Source organism: Somniosus microcephalus, chromosome 4, assembly GCF_052327205.1.
Source record: "Somniosus microcephalus isolate GS21.2 chromosome 4, FLI_Smic_1.0, whole genome shotgun sequence".
NCBI lineage: Eukaryota > Metazoa > Chordata > Chondrichthyes > Squaliformes > Somniosidae > Somniosus > Somniosus microcephalus.
Window position 1 is genome coordinate 280,210,969 of NC_140990.1, and position 14,653 is coordinate 280,225,621.

Consider the following 14,653-nt stretch of genomic DNA (forward strand, 5'->3'; position numbering starts at 1 on the left):
GTTGAGCTAGAGCTTATTGCTTCTTTCAATGGAAAATTAGATGAATATTTGAAGTAGAGCAAGATACAGAACTATGAGGAGAGAGTGGGGCAGTAGGATTTGGATTTTTAAAAAATTCATTCACAGGATGTGGGCGTCGCTGGCAAGGCCAGCATTTAATGCCCATCCCTAATTGCCCTTGAAAAGGTGGTGGTGAGCTGCCTTCTTGCACCGCTGCAGGCCCTGTGGTGAAGGTACTCCCAAAGTGCTGTTAGGGAGGGAGTTCCAGGATTTTGACCCAGCAACGATGAAGGAACGGCGATATATTTCCAAGTCAGAATGGTGTGTGGCTTGGAGGGGAACATCCTGCAGCGCATCTTGTAGATACGCTTGTACACACTGCCACCACGTTGGAGGGAGTGAGCATCACTGTGCAAACAGCGAACATCCTCATTTCTGACCTTATGATTGAGGGAAGGTCATTGATGAAGCAGCTGAAGACGCTTGGGCTTAGGACACTGTCCTGAGGAACGCCTGCAGCAATTTCCTGGGGCGGAGATGATTGGCCTCTAACCACCACAACCATCTTCCTTTGTGCTAGGTATGACTCCAGCCAGTGGACAGGTTTCCCTGATCCCCATTGACTTCAGTTTTACTAGGGCTCCTTGGTGTCACACTTGGTCAAATGCTGCCTTGATGTCAAGGGCAGTCACTCTTCCCTCACCTCTGGAATTCAGCTCTTTTGTCCATGTTTGGACCAAGGCTGTAATGAGGTCGGGAGCCGAGTGGTCTTGGCGGAACCCAAACTGGGCATCAGTGAGCAGGTTATTGGTGAGAAGTGCCGCTTGATAGCACTGTCGATGACACCTTCCATCACTTTGCTGATGATTGAGAGTAGACTGATGGGGCAGTAATTGGCTGGGTTGGATTTGTCCTGCATTTTGTGGACAAGACATACGTGGGCAGTTTTCCACATTGTCGGATAGATGCCAGTGTTGTAGCTGTACTGGAACAGCTTGGCTAGAGGCGCGGCTAGTTCTGGAGCACAAGTCTTCAGCCGATAGCCGGGATGTTGTCAGGGCCCATAGCCTTTGCTGTATCCAGTGCGCTCAGCCGTTTCTTGCTATCATGTGGAGTGAGTCAAATTGGCTGAAGAATGGCTTCTGTAATGGTGGGGACCTCGGGAGTAGGCCAATATGGATCATCCACTCGGCACTTCTGGCTGAAGTTGGTTGCAAATGCTTCAGCCTTGTCTTTTGTACTCACGTGCTGGGCTCCACCATCACGGAGGATGGGGATATTCTTGGAGGCTCTTCCTCCCGGTAGTTGTTTAATGGTCCCCCACCATTCACGACTGGGTGTGGCAGGACTGCAGAGCTTTGATCGGATCCGTTGATTGTGGGATCGCTTAGCCCTGTCTATAGCATGCTGCCTCTGCTTTTTAGCATTTAGGATGGAACTTGAGAGGCTGGCAAGAACAGCTTTGAAGAAGCCCTGCATCCTTGAGCCTGTTCCACCATTCAATTAGATCCTGGCTGATTTGTATCTTAACGCCATTTACCTGCCTTGGTTCCGTAGCCAGTAATACCCTTGCCTAACAAAAATATATGAATCTCAGTTTTGAAATTTTCAATTGACCCAGCCTCAATAGCTTTTTGTGGGAAGTGAGTTCCAGATTTCCACTACACTTTGTATGAATAAGTGCTTCCTGACATCACCCTTGAACTGCCTAGCTCTAATTTTAAGGTTACGTCCCCTTGTTCTAGACTCCCCCACCAGAGGAAATCTTTTCTCTCTATTAACTCCTTTAATCGTCATAAATCTCTCAATTAAATCACCCCTTATACTTCTATACTTGAGGGAATATAAGCCTAGTCTCTGAAACCCATCCTCATGATTTAACCCTTTTGGCCCTGGTATTATTCAGGTGAATCTGTGCTGCATCCCCTTCAAAGCCAATATATCCTTCCTGGGGTGCGGTGACCAGAACTAAATGCAGTACTTTAAATGGGGCATAACCAGAGCTTTATATAACTGCAACATAACTTCCACCTCATTGTATTCCAGCCCCCTGGAGATAAAGGCCAACATTCCATTAGCCTTTTAAATTATTTTTTGTACCTGCTTTTAGTGATTTTTTGTACATGGACCTCTAAATCTCTCTGCTCCTCCACAGTTTCTAGTTTCTCACCATTTATAAAATACTCTTATCTCCAAAGTGGATGACCTCACACTTCCCCACATTTTGCCCACCTCACTTAATCTATCAATGTCTCTTTGCAACTTTCTGCTCCCATTTGCACTATTTACTGTGCCACCTAACTTGATGTCGTCAGCAAACTTGGATATACACCTCTTTATTCTTTCATCCAAGTCATTTATAAATATAGTGAAAATTTGAGGTCCCAGTACAGAGCCTTGGGGGAACACCACTAATCACATCTTGCCAAGTGAAGTACATACCCACTGGGCTCGATTTTGCCATTGGGGCGGGCTGGAGGCGTGTCAGCCGCTTTTCGTGTTAGCCACCCGACTCCACTTTGATGTGGGAAAAATATGCGATTTTCCCCTAATTGGGCAATTGATTTCCAGCGTGTGGGAGCCCCTGGCCCACTTAGTCTTTCCATCCTGAAAGTCGACTCCAATGACGTCATCAATGCTGCTGGATTTAAGGCCTGCAAGCAGCCTTGCTTCTTCTGCAGACTGCAAATCTTATGCCCTTTGCTGTGATAGATTCCTCCAGCCAATATGTCCAGCAGTAGGCCAAAGTCTGCACCAAGGTTCGATGATGCCTCCCTGCAAGCTCTGGTGGAGGGAGCAAGAGGAAATAAGGAGGTGCTCTTCCCTTCCTCAGGGAGGAAGAAGCCTCCCCAGCAGACAAAAGTTGTGTGGATGCAAGTGGCCCAGGAGGTCAACTCTTTGTCTATGTGCCACAGAACTTGGCTGCAGTGCAGGAAGAGGTTTCATGACCTTCTGCGCACTGGAAAAGTGAGTATGACTTTCCCATCACCCTCAATCTGATCCCCATTGCCTCTCCTCATCAGCACTCAGCTTTGACAACCTCTTCTTCCACATCCCACTTGACACTGACATCCCTGCACCCTTACCCATTCCCTCTCTCTCTATGGTCACATTCACCTAATTATTCGACTATGCAGCCCTCACACTCCCTATCACTGTGATGCTATGAAAACAACTTACAACACACAGGGAGGGCCCTTGGTCTTGCCACCTCACTCCATCTTCGTCTCCTTCTAACCATCAATGATATGGATTCTCTACATTCACTCCCTCATTCTCTCAAACTCCACTTGTCTCCCTCATTGCAGGAAAAGAGTGCTCACAATAAAAGAGAATGAGGACAGGAGGAGGGCCACCATCAGTTGCCCAGCTCACCCCCTGGGAGGAGGCGGCCCTGGAGATCGTGGGAGTGGAGGAGGATGCGCAAGTGGGGGACGGACAGACAGGTGCATCAGAGCAAGCTGGTGACAGAATAGTTTATCATCTCTCTCATTGACATTGCATGAGTCACTGATAATGATTCTGATGCTCTAACAGATTGACTTTTGATCATCTGCAATATGCAATGTGCATGTAACCTTGGACTCATATCTCTTAACTCTTTCCTTTACTCCCCCACAGGACCATCGAAAGCCCCCGTCCCCACTATCCAGGAGGAACAGCCTGAGCCTCCAGACTCCTCAGAGGAAGCTGCAACCTCTGAGGGCGCAGCGTCAGCAGAATTCAGCGCACCCAGCACCAGCGCAGACACTCACACCTCGGTGGTACCTTCGCAAGATAGTGCAGTGTTGTCACCTGGTGTATCACAGCTCACAAGTGAGCATCAGCAGATGGTGGAGACAGGGACAGCAGTGCAGAGTCCTAGTCGGAGGGCGCAGGACTCTGCCAGCTCAGCTCAGCTGCATGTCGACCCTCTGCCTCCGGGTCCATCCAGAAGAAGAGTGGTGCTGGAACTCCAGGAAGAGGTGTAGGAGTCTCTGGCAGGTTTTGTCTCCAGGGTCACTGAGTGTGGAGCGAATGGAGGAGTCCATCGCTAACATGAGCAGAGCCTTTGTGGAGGCGTTGGCGCATGAACGCATCACCACGGAAAGGATGGCAACCTCCGTGGAAAGGATGGCTACCTCCATGGTAAGGCTGGCTACCGTAGAGGAGAGGATGGCTACGTCCATGGAGGAGCTTAGTCGCCAGGGTATGGAAAACATGGTATTTGTTCAGAATAGACTGACATCTCTTGAGGAGCGATGGTCAGCTCTTGAGCAAACAAACCAGACCTTCAGGCAAGTCCTCGGGAGTAGGACTTCCAGTACAGAAACGGGTCCTCATGGCCCCCCTGAATTGCAGCAAGGTGCTGTCAAGCCACTTGCTAGCTCTGAAGTGGGGCTGACCCATGAGAGGAATGTTGGTGGCATACAACAAGGAAGTGGGGGCTCCTCTCCAAGCACTCACACGACCATGCCACTGTAGAGCCCTCGGTTAGAGCCCCACCAGAGTCCCCACCCAACTGAGATCGGCGTCTCAACCCTTGCACAGCCGCAGGAGCAGCAGACTGTTGACGAGCCCTCACAGGTTCGCAACCCCATGGGACACCCGCCAAAGGTGTCGAGACAGGAGCAGCAAGAAAGTGAGCAAGGGGCCTCCACATCTGCTGAAGCCACAGGGGAAGCACCACGTAGGAGCACGGGTAAGAGGAAGATAATGCACAAGTAATCACAAGGGTAGTCACTTGGGTGAAATGTTATGTTTAATGTTGAAAAGCCATCAGTTGGTTATTGTCATTCAAAATTCTGATGGCAAACTGTTGCAGTTGTGGCGTGTGTCATTTCGCTAATGGGACTTCCACATTGAGGGCTTAGGGTGACTTGCAATTGTCAGTATGGTGGTCAGAGTGATAGGAATCCTCTGGTTCTTGGCCATTGTCGATGGTCTGATAAAAAGGTGTGAGGCAAAAGTGTTTGATTGTGCAAGCTAAGCAAATCTGGCCAAGATGAGTGCGTACCTTGCATCCCGGGCAGCAATGTGCTCGCATGCTGCTGCCGCTGGTTGATACACCTCTGCAAGCTGTTCGTTGTCGCTCTCCTCCTCATCATCATCTGAGGAGGCTAGGTGATGAGCCACTTGTTCCTCAGGCATCTGCAAGCCACGATGCTGTGCCATGTTGTGAAGTGCACAGCAAACCACGACCATTCTGGAGACCCTGGCTGCTGAGTACAGCAGGGCTCCACCTGATCTATCAAGGCATCTGAAGCGCATCTTCAGCAAGCCGATGGTTTGCTCGATTATGGATCTGGTGGAAACGTGGCTGGAGTTGTAGCGCTCCTCAGCTTCGTTGGAAGTAGCCATCCGAAAAGTTGGTCTGGCAGACTGAAGAGCGGAGGCACACTAGACTGGCGCAGGGTGAAGGAGTCATGGCAACTGCCAGGGTACTTGGCACAAACATGCAAAATGTCCATCTTGTGGTCACACACCAGCTGTATGTTGAGGGAATGGAAGCCCTTGCGGTTGACAAAAATACCTGGATTGTGATGGGGTGCCTTAAGGGCCACATGTGTGCAGTCAACGACGCCCTACACTCTTGGAAAGCCTGCCAGATTCTCAAACCCAACCGCACGCGCAGTTACACTGGCTTGATCCTTGGAGAAATGGATGTGATTGTGTGCGATGGCAAAGAGGGCATCGGTTACCTGCGTGATGCAAGTGTGTGCGGCCGCCTGGGATGATCCCTTGATTGAGCCTGAAGCAAAAAAGTTGAGTGCGGTGGTGACTTTGATGGCCACTGATAAGGGGTGTCCACCTGCTCCTCTGGGCTCCAGGTCTTGCTGCAGCATTGTGCAGATGTCACCCACTACCTCTCGCGAAAGTCTGAGCTTCCTTTGGCACTGCTGCTCAGTTATGTTGAGGTAGCTGATCTGGCCAAGTGCCTCCCTTGCATCCCGGGCAGCAATGTGGTCGCGCGCTGGCGCCTTCTGGCCTGTGCAGCTTCAGGTGGGTGAGCAGCAGCTTGGAGCTCCTGCTGTTGTTCCTGCAGTTGGTGCTGCTGTTGTTCAGGGTTCTGCTGCTGCCGCGGCTGGTCTTCGTCCGAATCTGATGTCCAGGAGGAAAGGAAATAAATGGTTCCCATTCTTCTGGTATATACCTTAGTTGAGGAAGCACTCATTCAAAGTGGGGAGAGGGGTTTCCCAGGAGGTCACATTGGAGATGGGTGTCAGGCTCCAAACTTCCACAACAATGAGTAGGCCTGTTAAAAGTTCCCCCAGACCTGAGACAACAAAGTTCTGCCACCTGCAAATGATGATTGGTGAAAACTCCTTTTTAATGGTGGAGCTGTAGCTGTTAGTAAGCAATCCACTTGTGCTGCCGCCAGGTTTCACTGGCATGTTTCAGAGGAGGCGTGCAGCACGTGCGAAAACTGTTAAAATCAGAAAGGCCTCTCAAAATGGGATTATAGAGGCACTTAACTGGTTATTAAGGGCCTTAAGGGCCTATCCCGCCTCTTGGAGGCGGGATGGAGACGGGGTCAGACAACTCGCATGTGGGAAAATTGCTCGGAGGCGGGATCGGGCCCGCCACCAGTTTTTGCGATTTTAACACCTCATACGCCTCCAATGCTACCTCCTTGGGCCTGGCAAAATCAAGCCCATTATCTCTACTCTCTGGTTGGAATTTTGCCGGCGCTCAGAGGGCGGGTTTGGAGGTGGGTCCGCTGTCAAAATAGGAAAGATTGACAGCGGGTAGGAAACCCGCCTCCACACTAGTCTCCCAGGTGTCGGGTCTGTCAGCAGAGAACTGACCCGACGCCAAGCAGTGGAGGATACAATTGAACGAATTAAATGGCTTGTTAAGAGCCAATTTAAAGCTTTTTTGAGGCTTCCTTCCAATTTTACGTTCTCCCCCATAGGTTACCCGCTGCTCGGGGAACACGCCAGCTCACCCTGGCTGAGTTGAATCTGTTCTGATGTTTCTGATAAGCCGACAGCTGCAGAAGTGGTGTAAAGGATGCCATGTTGCAGATGGTCAGTTTCAGAGCGCAGAAACTTTTGGTTACTTCATTTGTAATACATATAGAGATTTATTCAGCTTGCGTGTGTTTAGAGGGAACTGTATGTCTAGTGCCACCTCATTGGAACAACCTCTCTCACCATTGACAGATCGCTTCTGTCATATATTCCAGCAACATCGGTGCCCTTGAAAAAAATCACACCTTGGTCCTCTGAATCCTTCCACGATCAGCCCCAATACCAACCTTCTCTGCCATCACCTGATGCTGCACAGGACACAGGGCATCAGCCCCTGACAACATTGCTGCCCGGGAGGCCAGTGATGGCACCACCATGGCCAGATTTACTTCACTTGACGCTGTTAACCCTGGCTGCCACATGATGCGCCAGGTTGACACCATCCCATACCAGCACTGTGAAGCATCCCTTTAACCTCCAAGCCATTCCATGCACACTCATCACTATAGTGGGGGGGGGGGGGGGGGTAAAGTTATGCCCCAACATTCACTGGAACTCAGTAAGACACTTTGCAAGGTGCGCTCAGATCTGTCCAAAAAGGGCAGTATTCGAAAAATAGATTTCACTGTATGACAACACATTACCAGAAATTTCACATGGACATTGGCTAAACCTCTTAAGAGCCTACCCTTGTGTATTGTTAGTTGGTATGCTTGCAGTAGGATGAGGTTGAGTGTGAGGGGTGGCTAGTGAGATGGGGAAGTGATAAAGTAGATAGAGAGGGTTGGGGGGAGGTGCAAGGTAAGTTGGTGTGAGTAAGGATGTGCAGAAGGGTATGGAAGGCAGTGTGATGGGGATGTGTTGAGTGGCACAGCAAGGTGATTTTGACTGTGGCTTTGCAGTAACGTTTTGTGATCCACTGAGATCATTGAAAGGTAGGTGCCACTGCAGCCTGGTCCTCCTGACCACATCCCTGCTTGTGTCCTCCTGTGCAATGTGCAACCAGGCTGTGTTTGTGTCCAGGGAGGTCTCTTCCACCCTTAGAAGGGAAGAGAACCTCCCTGCGTGCTGTGATTCCCATCATAAGCATATGGAGGGAGTCATTGGAGAGCCTGGGTGAAAGCATCCACCTTTGTGCAGTGGTTGTCAGTGTTTGCAGCACCTCAATGCTGTAGAACACTGACAGAACAACTGTCAAACTCAATGTGGATGTGGTCCCTTTAAGGAAACCAGCTGATGACGTGTCGTCAAATGACGTCATCAGACCCGCTTCCTGTTACTTGGCCGGGAAGCCCGCAGGGCGGGCTTAACAAGGCCAATCAAGGGAAAATCCCTTTGACAGAGCGGCTGTAGCCAGGATCATGACTGGAATCCGGAAGCCAGCTTTCCCGCCACCATCCCGGCACCGCTGATAAAATCGCGGCCTGTCTCCAATTCCTGACCCATGTCAATAGATTGCCTCCAATTCCATGCGCTTTTATTTTTGCTAACAGTCTCTTGCGTGGAACCTTATCGAATGCCTTCTGGAAGTGCATATAAATAACATCCATAGACACGCCCTTATCTACCATGTGAATTACCTACTCAAAAAATTCAACTAGGTTTGTTAGACATGACTTGCCCTTTACAAACCAATGCTGGCTCTCTCTGATCAGTTCGTAGGGGTAGATGGGGCTTTTCAGCAACACTTGGGGATGAGATAAGTGTGGGGGTGTAGAAATAGGTGATTTAGGGTTAGGGTTGACGATGAATCTGAAATGAGGTTTAAAGCTCAGCTCAACGTGAAACTGGAGTGCACCTCAGATTTAGCCTGAGCGAGCAGGCGGAGAGAAGGATGGAATGAGGGCAAGGTGTGGAGTTTTTGATGGTGGCCAAACAGGATACCATTATATTACCAATGTTAATTTGGAGGAAGCGCAGTGGTTGAGTATGGTGGCGGAAGGGTAGAGTTGGATGTTGTCAAATATGAAAGCTAACCCCATGATTAGAGATGATGTTGCCAAAGAGCAGAATGTAGACGAGGAAAAGGACAGGAACAAGTATGGAACCTTGGGATGCTCCCAAGGCGACAGTGTAGGGTAGGAAAAGAAGGCATTGTAAGAGTTATGCTGACTACATTCAACAGTTAGAAGAAGTGGAATCATGAAGGTGAGTAACGGATGAGAAATAGTGGAAGAGAATTGAGTGGTCAACTGTGTCGAATGCCAGGGCAAAGGTGAGGATGACAATGGGGGAATCATATACCATGGCCGCAATCACAAAGAATGCCGGTAGTGACTTTGCCCAGGGCAGTCTCAGTGCAGGGGCAAGTAACAAAACTGAAAGGATTTGAGAAAGGAATGATGGGAGAGGTGAGCACATACTTGGTTGACACCATTTTTAAGGACCACAGAGGGGAAAGGAGGTTGGAGATAGAACAGCAGTTGGATAGGATGGATGGTTTGAGAGTGGCTTTTGAAGAGGTAGCTAGCAGCAATTTAAAAAGGCAGAGTGACAGGCACCAAGGAAAGGGAACTACTGGTATCCATGAGCATTAGGTCATAGAGATAGTCATAATGTAGCAAGGGGTTGGATTGTAAGGCAGTTGAAAGTGCAGGAGGTGGGTTTCATGAAGAAGATGAGCCTGATGATAGAGTTGAGAAGCGTGCAATAAATGCACAGGAGTCATCATGGGTGACTTTAATCTACATATAGCTTGGGCTAACTAAATTAGTAACAATACTGTGGAGGAGGAATTCCTGGAGTGTATACGGGATGGTTTCCTGGACCAATATGTCGAGGAACTAACTAGGGATCAGGCCATCTTAGACTGGGTATTATGCAATGAGAAAGGATTAATTAGCAATCTTGTTGTGCGAGGCCCCTTGGGTCGGAGCGATCATAATATGATAGAATTCTTCATTAAGATGGAGAGTGAAGTAGCTGACTCAGAGACTAAGGTCCTGAATTTAAATAAAGGGAACTATGATGGTATGAGACGCGAGTTGGGTAGGATTGATTGGGTAATGTCACTCAAAGGGTTGACGGTGGATAGGCAATGGCAAACTTTCAAAGATTGCATGGATGAACTACAGAATTTGTTTATCCCAGTTTGGCATAAAAATAAATCAAAAAAGGTGACTCAACTGTGGCTAACAAGGGAAATTAGGGACAATATAAGATCCAAGGAGAGGACATATAAATTGGCCAAAAAAAGCAGCAAAGGATTGGGAGCAGTTTAGGATTCAACAAAGGAGGACAAAGGGATTAATTAAGAAAGGGAAAATAGAGTATGAAAGTAAGCTTTCAGGGAACATAAAAACTGACTGTAAAAGCTTTTATAGATATGTGAAGAGAAAAAGATTGGTGAAGTCAAGCGTAGGTCCCTTACAGTCAGAATCAGGGGAATTTATAATGGGGAACAAAGAAATGGCTGACCAATTAAATACATATTTTGGTTCTGTCTTCACAAAGGAGGACACAAATAACCTCCCAGAGATGTTGGGGAATATAGGGTCTGATGAAAGGGTGGAACTGAAAGAAATCAGTATTTGTAGGGAAATGGTGTTGGGGAAGTTGACGGGATTGAAGGCCGATAAATCCCCAGGGCCTGATAATCTACATCCTAGGGTACTTAAGGAAGTGGCCCTGGAGATAGTAGATGCATTGCTGGTCATCTTCCAGAACTCGATAGACTCTGGAACAGTACCCATGGATTGGAGGGTAGCTAATGTTACCCCACTATTCAAAAAAGGTGGTAGAGAAAAAGCGGGGAATCGGTAGGTAAGCCTGACATCGGTAGTGGGGAAAATGCTAGAGTCCACTATAAAAGATGTAATAGCAGAGCACTTGGAAAGCAGTGACAGGATCGGACAAAGTCAACATGGATTTACAAAAGGTAAGTCGTGCTTGACTATTCTACTGGAATTTTTTGAGGATGTAACTGGTAAAATAGATAAGGGAGGTGGATGTGGCATATTTGGACTTTCAGAAGGCTTTCGATAAGGTCCCGCATAAGAGATTAGCATGCAAAATTAAGGCACATGGGATTGGGGGCAAGGTATTGACTTGGATAGAGAACTGGTTGGCAGATAGAAAGCAGAGAGTTGGAATAAATGGGTCGTTTTCCGAGTGGCAGGCAGTGACTAGTGGGGTACCGCAAGGATCGGTCCGAGGACCCCAGCTGTTCACAATATATATTAATGATCTGGACGAGGGAACTAGATGTAATATCTCCAAATTTGCAGACGACACAAAGCTGGGTGGGAGGGTATGCTGTGAGGAGGATGTCGTGAAACTCCAGTACGATTTGGACAGGTTGGGTGATTGGGCAGAAACATGGCAAATGCGCTATAATGTGGATAAATGTGAGGTTATCCACTTTGGTGGCAAAAACAGGAAGGCAGATTATTATTTGAATGGCAATAGATTGGGAGAAGGGGAAGTGCAAAGAGACCTGGGTGTTCTTGTGCACCAGTCGCTGAAGGTAAGCATGCAGGTGCAGCAGGTGGTTAAGAAGGCAAATAGTATGTTGGCCTTCGTAACAAGAGGGTTCGAGTACAGGAACAAGGATGTCTTGCTACAGTTGTATAGGGCCTTGGTGAGACCGCACCTTGAGTATTGTGTGCAGTTTTGGTCGCCTTATCTGAGGAAGGATGTGCTTGCCATGGAAGGAGTGCAGCGAAGATTCACCAGGCTGATACCTGGGATGGCAGGAATGACGTATGAGGAGAGATTGTGTCGATTGGGCTTATACTCACTGGAGTTTAGAAGATTGAGAGGGGATCTCATCGAAACCTATAAAATTCTGTCAGGCCGGGGCGTCCAGAGCCAGGGGTCATAGTCTAAGGATAAGGGGTAAGCCATTTAGGACTGAGATGAGGAGGAATTTCTTCACCCAGAGAGTGATGAACCTGTGGAATTCTCTGCCACAGAGGGCGGTGGAGGCCAGTTCATTAAATATATTCAAGAAGGAGTTGGATATATTTCTTAAGGCTAAAGGGATCAAGGGATATGGGAAGAAGGCAGGGACAGGGTACTGAATTTGGATGATCAGCCATGATCTCATTGAATGGCGGAGCAGGCTCGAGGGGCCGAATGGCCTACTCCTGCTCCTATCTTCTATGTTTCTATGAGACACAAGCTAGAGTGATGGGTGGGGGGTGAGGCGGGGAAGCCTTTCACACACAGTGTGTAGATGTCTCAAACCAGGATAAGTTAAATATACAGTCACTTTCAGTAAAGAAGCAAAAAACTTCCTATCCTAACATGCACCTACCCAGCACTATTCGAAAATCTACTCCATCCAGATTTAATAGCCATGTGTTTGTAGTCTTTGACCTGTTCTCCATATACTTCTTCAGGCTTTTCCCATTGATCTCCAATGTGTATTCATAAGCAAAACCACTAACTGCATCAATGTTGATGGTTGCTTTTGTTTTAGTTGCCCCGACTGAAAAGGTTTCCTTCCCAACAAGTTTGAACATCCAGTCCCTCCGTATAACTTCCTGATAATAAAATATTGTTTTGTTAAACACACAAAAAAAGTTTCTTCCATTATTGAAGATTTTCAAATGTTACATCAAAACTAAGTTACAATAAATAAAACATATTGTATGCAGAAGCAATGACTAATGGGAGTATGTTACAAATCATAAGGGGCCATTAGACATAAAAAACCCAAATCAAACAGCAGAGGCCAGATATTAGAGTTTATTAAACAATCATAAAGAAAGAAGAAAAAACAAATTTGGATTGATATAGTGCCTTATCAGGTCCTTAGTACCTTGTAGAGTGCTTTACAAATAATGGATAACTTTCGAGGTGCAGTCACAGTTATGTAGGGAAACATAACAGCCAATCTGCATACATGAGGTCTCGCAAACAACAAATAAATGAATCACCAGATAATCTGTTTCTGGTGGTGCTGGTTTCGGGAAGAATGCTGGCCGAGACACTTAGAGAGCTCCCTTCTCTTTGAATAGTGTCATGGAATCTTTTAAAAGAAAAAAAAGACTTGCATTTATATAGCGCCTTTCACCACCACCGGACGTCTCAAAGCGCTTTACAGCCAATGAAGTATTTTTGAAGTGGAGTCACTGTTGTAATGTGGGAAACATTACAACAGTCTATTTAAGTCTATCTGAAAGATGGCATGTCAGACAGTGCAACGTTTCCTTAATACCACACTGGATGTCAAGCTACATTTTGTAGCTCATATCCATCGTGGAGCTTGAACTTGCCATCTTTTTACTCAAGAGGCGAGAGTGCTTCCAACTGAGCCAAGCTGATGCACCAACAAAACCATGCCGACATATAGATCTGAAAATTCCTGCAATGTACCTGACAAGTTATGGCAAAATATACATCCATTTTTATGCCCATCTTGCAAATGGCTGTTTAAACCGAAATTTTCTGCAGAGCTCATTTGACTATGCTGGAACATTAAAAAAAATCAGCAGAAAAACCACCATGATTTCAGCGTAACCAACAAGGTCCCCAGAGAACCTGGGGTGGATAAAAGCACCATTCTTCAGAGTGAGGCTTGGGAGTTGTAGGTAAGTGACAGACAGTTTTCTGTCTGTAATTTAAAACAAATCCTTTTCCAGTGTGTTTCCAGTGTCTCAACAGCACTTCCCTTTGCTCAGAGTGAAATTAGCACTGAGGAGCCCAAATCTGGCAGGAAGAATGCCTGTGGCTTTCCATAGGGTGACCGGCAGGCCCTTCTTGAGGAGACAGAGACCTGGCCAGACCAGTTCATGGGCTCCGGAAGGCCAAGCTGGCTCAAGCAGTCAGCTGAGGAGCACAGAGAGGTGGCAGATGTACTGATTGCAATCTCGATGACCCCAAGAACAGAAGAACAGTACAGGATGAAGTTCAATGACCTGACCAGAGCTAGAAAGGTATGGCACTCACCATGCTCTCCCTTTCTTTCTTGCCCAACCTGGGCATCACCACACTTTAAACTCTCAGAGAGCAGCGCTCACAACTGTCATTTCAGACTGAACTCATTTTAAGGGAATGTCTATCTCCATAGAATCCAAGCCTACACAGCTCCTTGATTAGTAACTAGCTAGCAGAATCCCCAGAAATAGTACAACACTGGCCCCCTTGCACCTTCATCTGTCGCACACCACCTGCAACACGGTATACACTGTGACGGATTGAAAGCCGAATGGTTCCTTTTTTTCCTTTGATGGGTAAACAGGCACACAATGCTCTGAACCCTCAACCCCCACAAGAAGGCTGGGCAGCTTTTCGGCTGCTGCATGGCTCTGGCCTGGCAGAGGCCGAGGGGGCAGCCTCAGTCTGCAGTAAAGTGAGTACCTGAAGGCACTGGGGTGCAGTAAAGAGAGTACTAATGTGCATCTGGCGTGGGAACTCACGACTGGGTGTTCAAAATGGAAAAGTGTTCTTTTCTCTAGCACTGATAACCATTATTTGGATAAAAAAGGAAAACAAAGAAATGCAAATTAAGATATTATTTAGAGAACTCTTAGACTAGGAATAGTGTAAGTGGGAAACAATGCTATTGAAATTGACACATGTAGTTTCAGAAAGTGAGAATAGGAAATAATTGACAAACTCCACATCTGGTGCTAAGATATTAGCCACTGCCTTAATTTCTGAAGCAACTACATTTTAGCGCTAGGACAGATGTTGAGATTTCAAATATGAGAATTTGTACTGATGTACTCATCCATTTTATACTAGAAAAAAGA

General features: G+C 47.3%; 1 protein-coding gene across 5 annotated transcripts in view; it reads right to left on the reverse strand.

Annotated features, from left to right (window-relative positions):
* Positions 1-14,653, reverse strand: part of faima (Fas apoptotic inhibitory molecule a) — a 40,333-nt gene that overhangs the window by 10,142 nt on the left and 15,538 nt on the right. For 4 of the 5 annotated variants that reach the window (XM_085986534.1, XM_085986535.1, XM_085986533.1 and 1 more), the window contains one exon: positions 12,211-12,439. In XM_085986534.1, the coding sequence (XP_085842660.1) occupies positions 12,211-12,439 (229 nt within the window). Of the gene's footprint in view, positions 1-12,210; positions 12,440-12,717; positions 12,928-14,653 lie in introns of all 5 variants that reach the window. The other variant, XM_085986536.1, reaches the window with a different exon arrangement.